This window comes from Phyllostomus discolor, chromosome 1 (genome assembly GCF_004126475.2).
Source record: "Phyllostomus discolor isolate MPI-MPIP mPhyDis1 chromosome 1, mPhyDis1.pri.v3, whole genome shotgun sequence".
Taxonomy (NCBI): domain Eukaryota; kingdom Metazoa; phylum Chordata; class Mammalia; order Chiroptera; family Phyllostomidae; genus Phyllostomus; species Phyllostomus discolor.
In genome coordinates this window covers 2,112,125-2,125,700 of record NC_040903.2, presented here as the reverse complement: position 1 = coordinate 2,125,700, position 13,576 = coordinate 2,112,125, and the positions used below count along the sequence as shown (strand labels likewise).

General features: G+C 67.5%; 1 protein-coding gene across 1 annotated transcript in view; it reads right to left on the bottom strand.

Annotated features, from left to right (window-relative positions):
• Positions 1-9,236, bottom strand: part of ABLIM2 (actin binding LIM protein family member 2) — an 88,627-nt gene extending 79,391 nt beyond the window's left edge. Inside the window, exon 1 of the mRNA XM_036018397.1 lies at positions 9,066-9,236. Within this exon, the coding sequence (XP_035874290.1) occupies positions 9,066-9,075 (10 nt within the window). The 5' untranslated portion in view covers positions 9,076-9,236. The remainder of the gene's footprint in view (positions 1-9,065) is intronic.
• Positions 9,237-13,576: the final 4,340 nt, after the last annotated feature.

Genomic DNA, 13,576 nt, shown 5'->3' with positions numbered 1-13,576 from the left:
TGCTGGAGCCCCGCCAGGGGCTCGCATTCCGGCCTCCCTGCCGAGGACACGCCGTCTCCAGGCAGCTCCTAGGTCCCCGTCCGCCCGCCACCCTGGACCTGGCCCCGGAGCAGACCGCCCTCCGGTCTACAGCCCCAAGCTAAATTCCCACACACGCACAGGCTAAATTCCTGTGCCCGTAAGGGCGCTGCCACCCACGGCCCCAGCTCCAGGGTGAGCGCGCCTCCCGAAATAGGGGGGGCCGGGGCCTCGGCACGTGTGGCTGCTGCCAGTGAGGCAGACAGCTGCGCCGCCAGCGAGCCCGCGGGGAAGACTCCTGCCCCTCGCCTGCCTCCGGATGAATCAGCGGGAGAAAATAAACCCGCCCGGCACCAGGCAAAGGGGCACCGCCGCCTGCAACCCTCTGGCGTCGCCTTCTTCCTCTCCCAGTCTTCTCTGCGTGCTCCGTGGGGGTGACACCGTCGGAAATCCCAGAGCCCGCATCTCCCCTGACCACCGGCGCTGACACACGCGTGGGCGGGTCCTTCCTCCACTGGCAGTGTTCCAGGTGTGGTCAGGGGCCCTCCAGGGAGCCCCAAAACCCAGTCGGGGGCTGGCTGAACCAAAGCCATTTTCGTAACAAGATTGAGACGGTGTTTTCCTTGCGTCCAGCGTGCAGTGGGGCTGCCCAGAGGCTGCCTCGCAGCAAGCACTCGCAGACCGGACACGCGGTCCCGGCGGCCCACGGCGAGGAAGCCAGATGTTGGTGAAACTGGCCAGGCTGCGCAGCAACGCCAGGCTGTGGCTCCCCGGACACGCTCGCACGGTGACACACACACAGGGCCGTTACTCCGACCCGTGGGTTAGCAGACACCCGGAGTTTCCTCCACTTTAACGCCGAGCCGACCACTGTGAACAGCAGTTAGGTCCACTCGGCCGGAGCGCTTTGGGGTCCTCAGTCCGTCTGAGTGGGAGGGGCCGGGAGCCCTAAGAGTCTGAGAACTCCTGCTGTGGACGGATGGGGACGTTCCGGGGCTGGACACTGCCCCGGGTGGAACATGCACCCCCTGCCCCAGGGGGGTTTTCAGGTGACAATCCCTGAGTTCCTGTGCCCCCACACGGCCTCCAGGAGCCCAGGAATGCTGGCCGCGGCCACAGCTGGGGGTGGGGGCTGGGGGCAGACTCCCCCCAGAGTCTGGGGGCGGGCAGAGTGGTGTAGACACCTGACTTTACCCACCCTCTGCGGGGCCAAGTCCCTCCTCCCCCAGCCCCCCGCCCCTCCAAGGGTGCTGCCTACTGGCATACCTTCCTGCCCTGGGCTGCCGTGGGCCTCCCCGAGGCACCCCACGGCCCCCGCCCCAGTCCACGGAGGGGCTCAGGTACATGCTTGCCTTTGCCTTCCTTCCCCAGCTGCTGGCGGGCTCCTCCCGCTGTGCCCTGAGCAAGCTTCTGCCATAAAAAGACGAGCAGGGGAGGGGTGTGGGGAGGCAGGAGGGGGGCCACGGGAAGAGGGGAGAGCAGCATCGGGGCAGGACTCAGCCCTCCGGCGGCAGCCCCAGGGTTCGAGGGCGCCCCAAGGGGCGGGAGAAGGAAGGAGCGGTGGGAGGAGAGGGCTGGCGGGGAGCAGCCACACAGGCCCGCTGAGGTCTCAGGTTGGGGCAGGGTTCCTCCTCGTCAGGTTGCAGGGACAGCCCGGCTCCTCAGCACTCAGAGCCACCGCCCACCAGCACTGCGCCCCACACCCACGCTGCGCCCCACACCGATACCCGTGAAAGGCGGGGAGGCGCCGGGCTGGACCCGGGCCCCTCGCACACAGATCGCGTGTCCTGATTCTGAGCGCGCGGGCGCGCGGCGGGAGGCGATGCCGGTAACCCGGCACCCGCGCGGCTCCCAGCACTGGCAGACCGGGCTCAGTTTCAGAGCCGGGGGCGAAGCACCGGGTCAGAACCGCGGGTGACAGGCCTGTCAGCGGACCCTGAGGCCCGCAGGGCCGCCTGGGCTTGAGCAGAGCTGCAGCGGGCTCCCTCGGGACCAGGAGGAGTCAGACTGACCGTGCTGGGCCTGGGCTCCCATGCCCCCGGGGGTGTGGTGGGGACTGTGTGCACAGCTGCAGACCCGGCCCGTGCACACCAGTCCCAGCGGCACAGGCGTCTGGGGTCGGGAGCTCTCGGCCTGAGGCCTGCGCACTCCGGTTCGGCATCCACAGCCCGGCGAGCGGTCTGGACAGCGCCATCCTCGGGGGCCGCGTCCTGTGTCTGGGAGGGGACGGCACCACGGAGCATCTCGCAGGCGGTGGCCACCCCGTCTCACCCCCCACACTCTCCCGTGCTCCTGGGATGCCTCTCAGGAAAACTGTCTGCACCCAGGTCCCCAGTCGGTCCCTCGGGGACCTGCAGTGAGAGAGCCGCAGGACAGACAGGAGGGCCACCTTCGGTCCTGTGCACCTCGGCTGCCAAGCTGCAGCGGGGCCACGGGGACCGTCCTCACAGTTCTTCCCTCTCAGAATCCCGTGCCCAAGTGCATGCCAGCGGGTGCCTGGAGGTGCCGTTTTCCCATGAGGCCTGGGGCCACTGAAGCCAGACAGGGAGCAGCAGACACCGGGGGCTGAGCCGCCGGCCTCACTCACGGACAGACAGTCACGGACCACCTGCCCGGGGTGCCCAGCGTGTGGGCCACTGGAGGGAAGCAGGTCAAAGGCCCAGGCCGGCCCTGGGGACGGGCACCTGGTGGGGCAGGAGCCAGCATGCCGTGCGCCTCCGTGACACGTGACTCATGTGGCCAGGTCGTCACTCCACCCCTCGCCCGTCACTCCACCCCTCGCCCGGAGAAAGCAACCCTCAGGGAGGGCGCCGCTGGTGTGTGCGTGTACGTGTACGTGGTCATGGGAGGGGGCACCAGCAGCTGCGGCTGCAGTGACCCTCTGAGCAGGACTCAGGGCCCAAGCCCCAGAGGGTGACGATGCCACTAATGTCCCAGGGAGCCGGGGGCTCGCCGGGGGCTCTCCGGGGGCCTGGGCAGGACCTGTGAACAGGACTGGGCCGGGCTGGGGAGCGGGGGACGGGGCAGGTGCAGCGGCCAGCAAGAGGAGCTGCAGCCTGTGTAAGCGGGGGCCACGGTGCACCTGAGGGCGTCCTGCCAGGTTTGTCCCAGCCGGGGAGGCCACATGTGCACGCTGCCAGGACTCAGAACGCCCTGCCTGTCCCCCCGGGCCCGCGGCGCCCCAGGCCCTGCGCACCCACAGCCCGGGAGCAGCCCTGAAATGCGGGGGCTACAGTTTCTGCTCTGTAGGTGGGGAAACGGAGGCAGAGAGCAGCTCAGCGCCCCGGGGTGCGGGAACCCAAGGAGCAAACGACAACGGGGACAGCAGCTCGGACGCTCCTGAGCCCGCAGCCACCACGCTCCCCACCACCGAGACCGCCCTCTCGCTCCGGAACCCGCAGCCGAGGCATGCGGTGCACAGAGAGGGGCCCGGGCAAGCGTGGGTCCCTGGCACCCACCCGTTTAAGGCACGCCCGGCTCGCCACCCACCTGGATGCCCCCTGAAGGCACGAGGCGCCCGGTAGGGCTTGCTGTTGGCAGACTCACAGGAAAGGGGGTGCCACAGAATATTCAAAGCACACCTTCCGCCCTCCCCAGCCCCCGCTCCCCCACAGACACGAAGGACTCAGGCTCTCCACCCGCTCGGTGTCGGGCCCACCCCACAGACGCCCCTCCCCTGCCCGGCTGCCCAGACCTCCACGACCAGGGTCCTCGGCGTAAAGGGCAGCGTGAGGGCATCGCTGGCGGGGCTGGGTGGCACTGCGGCTGATACGGCCTGTTTCCCAGAGCCCGTGGCTCAGCCGCAAACCCAGACGGTCTCGCTGGGGGCAGGGGAGGGCACAGCGTTGTCAGGGGAAAGGGGTCACACGTGTGAGAATGGCAGCAGCTCCATTTTTGCAGACGGGTACACTGAGGGGCAGCCAGCGCCTGAGGCCTCACCACAGAAGTCCGGGCAGGTGGGGCTGAGAGTCCTGGGCCAGAGGGTCAAGGCCACAGGGAGGGAGGCTCACGGGCTTGAGTTGGTGAGACCGTCTCAGGGTCTGAGCTGCCAGGGAGGGGTCCGGGCCTGTTCGGGGGTCCCAGCCGCAGCCCCCGCAGACGCAGAGGCTCTGCCTTCCTGGCGGTGTGCCGGCAGGTGGCACCTGGGAGAAGGGACTACGCTTGGGGGCCCAGGTGAGGAGATGGGACATGTGACACCCCCATCACTAAGCAGCACTACCACGACGTCCCAAGTGGGTCCAGCCCCATCCGGCCCAGACGGGCAGCTGCACGCTGGGGCGGGGCAGGGAGTCGCCGAGGCAGGGGCCGGAGCATGCGAGGGGGGAGGGGACAGACAGCGCCCACCCGGCCACGTTCAACTCCGTCGTTGACAACCGGAGCGATGGGACACTGGGCAACCCTCGGGCCCTCCTGGGCATCCGCGTCCCCATGTGCATCGGGGACGCCCCCGTGGCCCTGAGAAGGGCTATCGGGTGTCAGGAGCGCCCGGCGGGCATGGGGCCCCAGGGAGAGCCCCGAGAGGCACCGTGGCCCGGACACGGACGCAGGGTGCCGCCGACACCCTAGAGACCGGCCGGCGATGGAAAGAGTCCGGAGTAAACAGAGACGCCGCACTCAGGTTGCTCGGCTGGGGCTGGGGCGGGGCAGGCGGAGGCCGGGGCAGATGGCGGCGGGGGGGGGGGGGGGGGGGGGCACCACGGAGCTGGTGTCTGTGCGGAGGAGGGGTCTGGGGACCTGCGCCCGGCTGCTGCTGCTGGCCCTGAGGACCAGCGGCAGGACAGACCCCTGCACAGGCCAGACCCTGCTCCCTGTACGTACCTCCTGTCACCACTCACTGCCCCTGGCAGCTCACGGCTCTCCCACGCACGACCCAGGGGACGCTCTGCAGGGTCAGGGTGGCCCATCAGGTGACCTCTTGGTAAGTGAGGGTCACACTCGCTTCCGTGGGGCAGTAAGACTGGGCTGCCCTCAACTTCCTCACCTGGCCAGCAGAAAAGGCACCATCCCCCCCCAAACCACGTCATCGAGAGAAGCCGGCAGAGGCAAAGGGTCAGGAGTGGCCGGGTAGGAGATGACCCTGAATGTGGGGGAGAGCAGCTGGGAGCTCGGTGACACCCAGGCTGTGCCGGGCCCAGGGTCACAGCTGTCCTTTCACATGCGATTTGTGACGAGTGCCCGGGTCGGGATGCTTTTTCTCCTGCTGCCCCGAGTTCAGGTGGCGGCGTCACTGGGAGCCTGGCCCCAGCGCACCACCTGTGAGACGCTCCCGGACGGGGTCACCTGCCCACACGAGGGACCGCGGCCCCTGGGAACGGCAGCAGCCGGACAGCCCACGGAGCCGGGGATTGTGGAGCGGGGCGCACACGCCTCAGACTGGGAAGGGACGCCCATGGGGGAGGAAAGCACGCGCCGGGAGGAGTGCGAGGAGAAGTCGCAGAAGAGTCCGGAGACGCAGGTGGGCGGCCTGCCCCCTGCCGCGCCCCCGAGGGCAGAGCACCCCTCCGACGTCGCCTTGGCATGTTTCCTTCCGGTCTCTGCTCCTGCGCCGCTTCTGCAGAGGGCAGGTCACGCGTGCTGTGCGATGTGTGTCCTTGGCTGTTGTCTAAGCTCAGTGTCTCCTGGGCCTGCCCTTCTGACGTGAAACACTCCCCACCGGCGGCCCCAGAGTGCTGCCCCCGCCCCCAGAGTGCCGGTTTCTGGGGGACGGGGATTCTCGTTCGCTCTGGTCCATCGCCGGTGCCCGGGGCAGGGCTGGGCACGCAGGTGGCGTCCAGTAGACGGGTGCCCATGAGCCAGAAGACGGTGGGGCCACCCCCTCCCCCGCCACCACGCGTGAGGGCCCTGGCTCTGTGCTGCCATCAGCAATGTTGATGGGAGCAGGTCAGCACCCACGTCATCGCCTACACTTGAATTAGGTGAAGAGTGAAGTGTGTCTCTGGGTTCCAAACACCGGGGCCGGTGTCCGCCAGAGTGAGGCTCGGACCCCGCCACATGCTCTCCTTGGCCCCGGACAGCTGTTTCACTCCTCCGGGCCTCAGTTTCCCCCGGGGTGGGTGGGCGGGCATCCCCCAGGTCCCGTCCAGCAGCACGATGCTCCCACAGTAGCCCTGGGAAGGGGAGGTGGCTGAGCCAGCCCCCCGGGCTCTCACCTGGCCCTGCCCCCCTGTTAGGGGCCACGTGGAGTCCCCCACAAATCCGTATGTCACTGTCCTAACCCCCCTGGGACCTCAGGATGTGGCTGTATTTGGACAGAACTTTACGGAGGTGATTAAGCTAAAATGAGGTCACTGGGATAGGCCCTCATCCCACACGCCTGGTGTCCTCGCAAGAGGAGATCAGGACACAGACACACACGGAGGACGGCCACGTGAGGACACAGGTAGGAGACGGCCACTCACACACCAAGAGAGCAGCCTCAGGAGGAAGAGCCCTGCCCACACCTTGACCTTGGGCGTCCAGCCTCCAGGGCCGGGAGAAGATGACTCTCCATTGCTCTAGCCCCTGTCTCATGTCAGCCCTGGCAGAGTAGCACGGCCCTCCCCGGGGCCCTGACCCCTGGGACGTCCTGCCTCCGGGGCCTGCAGCCCCCCAGGAGGACAGCTCGATCGGAGGAAGGGTAGGTTTTGCTCAGGGACTCGGTGCCCCCTGGGGGCAGAGCTGGCACCAAAGCCCCTCCCAGCTTGGACTCCTTCCTCTGCCCTCCTTTGTCCCGTGGTGGCCACGTGGGCTGCGGTGCCGTGCAGCCACCACCACACTCATCCTCATATACCGGGGCCCCACCGCCTGCGAGCTGGCACCGCAGGCCAAGCTCAGGGCATTCCCTCCGCACAATGGGGAAACGGAGGCAAGGGAGCCCCCAGCGAGCGTGCCGCACCTGGATCTGCGTGGTGGAGAGCGCCGTCTCCGACCATGTCCCTGCACACTCAAAATCCACGCGCAAAACACAAGGAGGCAGCCACAGGGGGCTGCAACCCCACCGGAGCCTTCGCAAAGGTGCCTGCGTCCTCGGGCGGAGGGAAGAGGGTCCCACAGCCCCGGCGGCACGAAGGCAAGGGGAGGGGGTGTGGGTGGCCTCGGGCCTTGCCTCTCCCCGGCCCATCTGGCCAGCTGGAGACCAGACCACGTGATGCCCGGCCACACCTGCTGGCGCCGAGCTCCGGAACGCTGCCGGCCTCCCGTGGGGGTGGCCGCCAGGGGATCTGCCCTTGTTGACGACGGAAGCCCCGGCCTGCCAGAGGCGCACAGCCGCCAGACAGCAGCCAGGCTCGAGGGACCGCACTGCCCGTGCCCCCGGAAGCGTGGTGAAAACCGTCGCTGTGCTGACAGTGGACTGGGGACAGGTCCGGGGCATAAGCAGCAGGTGGACGGGAAGAGCATCCTCATGCTGGTCCCTATGGGCCGGGCACTCAGGCCGCCGGAGGCGGACGTGACCGTCCAGTACGTCCGTCACAAGCTGCTAAGGGCCCACCGCACGCAGCGTTCCTCCTGCGCACCTTGTCCCCTCCAGGGAACGCAGCCAAGCCCAGGACCACCGGGGCACACTGGGGTTCAAGCCCCGGTCCGCTTGCTCTTTCCAACCGTGACCCCCATGGCCCCAGGTGCCCACGTACCCCTTCTCCCAGATTAAAAAACAATGGGGGGGGGCAGGGCTTCTCTCGGGGTTCTCTCTAATTACAGGAGCGCGGGAGGTATCAATTACGGTCCCGGAAAGCCCCCAATTACCCTGCGTGCACCCTGCCATCATCCCCGCCTCCCATTAGAGAGACGTGCCTGGGGGTCCTGCCACGTCTGGGGGTGCCCTGCCCCCAAGCTACCTCCAGATAACAGGTTGCTCATCTCAGAAACCCTCTTCCAGAGAATGCTGCCTCCCACCGCCTGCCATTTGCTCTCAGCCAGTGGCAGCCTTGGATCCTAGGTCGGGAGGGGGAGGGCACGGCTTCCCTTTGGGGGAGGTGTCCCTGGAAACACAGTTCTCCCGGACTAGAGCACACAGTAAGAGCCCACTAAATGCACACTGCCTCTGCATCCTGACACCGCTCCCCCTCCCCGGCCCCAGGAGAAGCAGCTGTTCCCATTGGTTTCTGCACCGTGGCCAAGGGCCGTACTGCAGTCTGTGGAGCGGCTGGCTCAGAGGAAAGTGCACAGGAGTCAGGCAGCACCAGGTTCAAGTCCCCACCCCGCTTTGGGAGCTGAGCAAGTGACTCAAGCGCGTGAGCCTGGGTCCCACCCTCAAAAACGGGGTAACGGCCCCTCCCTGCCAGGGAATGTAAGGGCAAGCCCTCCGCCCAGGGCCGGGCCCCAGGAGGTTGTCAAAGCTGGGGCTCTCAGTCTGCTGTCCCGGCTCCTCCGCCAAGGCCGCCCAGCTCCAGGCCTCGGTTTCTCCAAGCCCCCTAGGTGCGGCTGGCTTGCGGCGAAGAGGGATTTCCAGCGCCGCACAGAGGCCGAGAGAGCTGGTGGGTGCGGCGCGGGAGGCAGCAGCGGGGATGCGCAGGGGTGAGGCAACAGAGAGGACGAGCAGAGAGACGGGCGGGTCGCACACACCTGCAGGCTCTATGCCCCAAAACCTGCCGCGGGCGAGCCCAGGGTTCCGGGATCGGTCTGAAGCCCCCGACCCAGGACCTACCTAGGCGTGCGGGAACCGCGCAAGGGCGGCGCCCCCTGCCGCAAAGCCCCTGTGTCTTCATCGCAGCTACGCGTCAGGATCTGCGGCGGCCCCGCATCCCTTGCGCGGATCCTGGCTCCCTCTTGCAGCCTCCGGTGCCCCCCGACCCCACTGAGAGCTGATGAGTGGCGCCTTCCAGAGCGCCAAGACAGCCACTCCAGCCAGCGCAGTAGCAAGGGGGTGTCCAGCCCGCCCAGCAGAGCTACGTGCCTGGGGCTCGGGGCCGAGGGTTGCGCGCCGAAACCTCGAGACCACAGGATCCTGGGGCAAAAGTTGGGAGGAGCCGCGGGGCTATTCCCCCCTGTGTTGCAGGTGCAGCTGCCCCAGCCCTTGCTGCGCGGCGACCCGGCTCGGGAATGTGCCGGTCCGCGGTCCCCACACCCACCTGCACTCATCTCAGCGGCAACTCGGAGTCGGGTGGTCCCGGCGCTGCTGCAGCCCGACGCTCCCGCTCGCAGGTGCGGCGCCCGGCCGCGCGATGCTACACGGGTCCGCGGGTCGGCGGCTCTGCTCTCGGCGGGGCCAGCCCGCAGAGCCGCCGCAGCCTCCCGGCGCGCCAGCCCCGCCCCATCGTCCCCGCCCCTCCAGCCCCGCCCCCAAGCTGCCCCGCCCCGCTCCGCTCCGCCCCGCCCCCACCGCGCTGCGGCGGAGCGCACCCTGGGAAGTGTAGGCGCCGGGCCCCCGCTATTCCGCCTTCACGCTCCAGTAGCCGCGCGACGGACTACAAGTTCCAGCAGGCCGCACGATCCGCGCATGCGCTAACAGGGGATGCCGCTCAGGCCTCCCGCAGCCGCTCTGAGGTCTCTGCGGCGCTGTCACCGAGGCCTGGCTGATGGCCTGGCTGGCGGCCTGGCTGGCGCCAGCTCTTGATACCCCGGGAGTGCCGAAGAGGACGTCCGAGGGAAAAGCGAACTTGGTGCAGCTCTTGTTGAGCCGTGGAGCTGCAAAGGTCCTTGTGCATCTTCTGGGCCAACCCTCTCCTTCCCCAATTTGCAGAGGGGAGACTGAGGCGGCCACAGGGCACCGAGGATTTGCCCCCTCCCCTCCGCGAGGCTAGAGCAGGCTGCGATTCCAGCGCAGGGCTCCTAAATCCAGGTCTAGGGCCGTGCACCCCGCGTTCCTGGAACGCTGCACCCGCCTGGCTGGGGCAGTGCTCAGGCGGAGGCGCTTCCCCACCCCCACCCCTCGGAAGGCCCCAGTCCCCAGCACCCTGCAGTGAGCAATTGCCCTTTGTGACGTCAGGCGCCCAGCACAGAGCACGGGTACAGGAAAAGGAAGGCCCCTGGGTGGGAGCAGGTGGACCCACTGCGGCTTGTACTAACGACAGACAGGGAGTGCAGAGCGCCAGGGCTGGACCAGCATGTAGGGGGCCGAGACTCCGGGACCTGGCCTTGCTGGGAGAGGGTCAGGGCTGCTTGGAGATGCTGTCAGCACAGGGTGGAAGGCTGGGCACAGGGACTGTGGGCACTGAATGGGACACCGAGACAGAAGGAGGTGTTCTTCCCTGGCCCCATGGCTCCTGGGGAGAGCTGAAGTACTGCAGAAGCAGCCACGGTCAAGGCCAGCTGGCCCCAGCCCCACACACTCTGGAAACCCGGGAGGCCCTCTGGGTGGCTGGGCCAACCGGCAGCAGCAGGGCCCCGATGTCTGCCTGCCTACCGGGGCCTCCTGCCGGAACACACGAGTGGAAGGGGCCAGACACCCTGTTCCCCACACAGCGCCCCCTCAGCTGGGCGGCGGTCAGCAAGTCCCTTCCCCCGGGGGCCCCGGGGCCCCATCTGAGCAGCGGCCGAGTGGAGGCGGAGCACCCCGCGGTCTGACCACCTGTGGGCAGCCTGGCTTCCCCACCTGCTCGTGCGAGGTGCCTAACTCTGTGTCCGAGCGTTCATCATTGCACCTGATGGCCGTCACCCTGCCACCCCACCCCTGTTTAGTGTAGCTCTGGGGGTGACGTGAGCGGGTGTGTGCTGTGCCGCGGCACGAGCTGAGACCCATGACTGTCTTTGCTGTCATGCTATTATCCTCACTCTCAGCGCCTCGCACTGCACCCGGGACATGGCGGTGCGGGGGGGGGGGGGGGCTCCACAAACATCGGCTGACTGGAGGGAGAGAGCATGGAGGGGAGGGAGAGGGTGGGCACCCCCGCCACGCTACACCCTCTGTAACGGTTCTCCATCTGGCTCCCCGACAGCCCTGCTCCCTCCCTGGCAGGAGCACCCTCCCCTCCATGTCTCCAAACGCTCCCAGGACCCTGCTCCCTCCTACCCCCCCACCCCCGCACGGCAGATGGTTCCTCACACAGCCTGACCATGGCCCCAGGGAGACACCACGACACCAGTGGCCAAGGGAGGCACCCGGGTGTGGACAGAAACTTGCTCCTGAGCCCCTGCCAGTCAGAGAGTAGGCAAGGGTGGCCGGGCTCCTGGCCGGTCCCAGAGCTCAGCCACCCGGGCCTCCCTAGAGAGCCCCCTGCCTCTCTGAGCAGGCGCCCTCCACTGGGGCCAGGCGGGAGGCCTCGGTAGTTCTCAGCCTGGAGGGACCTCAGGATCACGCAGTTCCAGCACATTCTTTCAGGAGGGCAGAACCTAAGGCCCAAGGAGGCCCTGCCCAGAGTCACCCAGCAGGTTAGCGGCCAGGGAGGGGCCTGCCCCAGATCCTATAGCCGGGCTGCCCGCCCCCCCGCCCCCCTCATGCAGCTGGTTCCCCAGCCAGGCAAGCCTGGTGGAGGCAGGCCCCACCCCGCCCTCCGCCTGCAGCACGGGGAGGCCGCTGGGACAGGTTGGTTTGCTTTGCACTCCAGGTGCGACCTCAGGCGACTGGCTTGTCCTCCCTGCTCCTCCATTTCCTCCTCCTTCAAACCACAGCGCCGGTCCCATCAGGGTGTGAGCCAGACAAATGGGTCACGAAAGTGAAACACTTCCGAATGCCCGGCAAAAAGTCGGGCTCCATAAATGATGTGATTGTTGCTATTGAAACAGGCCAGGCTGACGCAGGTGCTGTCACTGGCCCTTGGAGACAGAGCCTCCTCTTCCCTGTGTCCTCCACCCACCTACCCACCCATGCACCCGCCCACCAGGTCCTGAACGCCATTAGTGCACAGGGCCCTGGCCGGGGAAAGAAAATGGACAGGAATCTGTTTCATAAGCCACGCGACTCGTTGTAGAAAACACTGCCCACCGCTTTTCAGTGGGCGCTGGGGGGGCGGTCAGAGGGCCTTCCAGCAACTCCTTGACACCAGCGCCGAGGCCCGGGGGCTGGAGGCTGCTCATAAGGGGCAGAGGAGCCTGGAGGCAGGAGTTTGGTCCGACCCCCGGCGGGGCCAGGCTCGTGCTCAGGGGGCGGGAGCCGAGGATAAGCACGGAACTGCCCCTGAGGATGACTCCAGGGGCCGCACCAGGGCCCCCGTGCCACAGAACCTCCGTCACCACCACCACCACCACCATCACCGTCGTCCCATCTTACAAATGTGGAGACGGGGGCTTTTAGTGAAACTCGAACCATCACCAAGTGGAGCTGCCGGGATGCACACCCAGGCCTTCCTGCAGAGAGGGCTTGGGGCCCCTCCCATCCTGTTGTCGCCTCCGGGAGGCTCCCGGGGAGGCCTGGCAGCAGGACCCGGGGCCTGGGCCGAGGGCGAGCACCTCTGCCCGGAGCGACCTGTCCCACGGGACCAGCCCTGGCCCTCTGCCCCCTCGGCTGTCGGGGACGCCCCACCCTCACCGGGACATGTCAGCCTCTCCCTCCGGACTTTGCTGCAGACCCCGCAGTCGGAGAGGCCTCCCGGTCCCCAACTGAGCCACAGGCCACCTTTGCTCCCACGGCTGACTGTCGCTGCCACATCACTCCATAGTCTTGTCCCTTGTCCCCTGCCTGGGTCCTTCCCCAGATGTCAGGCCTCCAGGTAGGGCTGGGTCCCTCTCATGATGAGGTCCCCAGCACATCCCGGGGTCCCCAGCACATGCTGAAATCTTCAGCACAGAGGGGCGTAGCTGGTGAGCTGCGGGTTGGCGTGTGCCCACCGTGGTTCCCTCTGAGACCCCGCACGCAGCAAACTGGAGGGAAGAGTCAGACCCCAGAACCCCCTCCCCACATCCCTGATGTTGCCTTGGGTCTGCGGAGGCTCCTCCTACGGAGTGCTGGCAGGCTGGGCTCACCCGGGGCCGGCCGAGAAAGGGGCCACCCTGAAAACCTGGCGGTGCAGAAAGCCTGCCGGCTGCAGGTGCATGGCGACCGCAAGGAGCTGACAGCTCCCAGGGGCCCTGGATAACCCGGGGCTCCTCCGGGCATTCTCTCGCCAAACTGCAGGTCCCTCTGTCCTCTCTTCACCTGCAAAGACGGCCCAGAAATGGATTGACTTCGCAGCCAAATGGAGAATCAAATGAAATATGATTTCATTGTGGGCTCGTTCCAACCACTCAATAATTTAAAGCATGCCACGCGAAACCGGGAGTAAAAATAACATGTGACTCACATCCCGGAGCCTCGCTCTCTGTGCGCCGGGCCACACGGCAGGAGGGCGCAGCTGCGTCGGGTGCTTGCTCACCCCGTCGCACACCCACGGCTGGGTGGGACTCTGCGGGCAGGTGGGCCCCGGGACACGTGCCGGCGTGGGGCAGCCGCGCATGGACTCTCCACAGCGGCTGCGTCTGTGCCCGGGGAACTCGGGACTTTGAGGGCTGGGCGACGTCTGGGCACCACAGAAAAGCACAAGATGGTTCGTTCCCAGCAACTCGGGGAAGCAGACAGAATACACGGGCCGGGTGCTGGCAGGGACTCACACTGGGCAGCCTGGGCTTTGCCTGGTGCTCAGAGGGCCGTCCTTGTAATGCACGCTGTGCCTGTGTGCAGCGGGGGCAGACGGGGTGGGGGGTCGGGGGTCGGGGCGCAGAGAGGGAG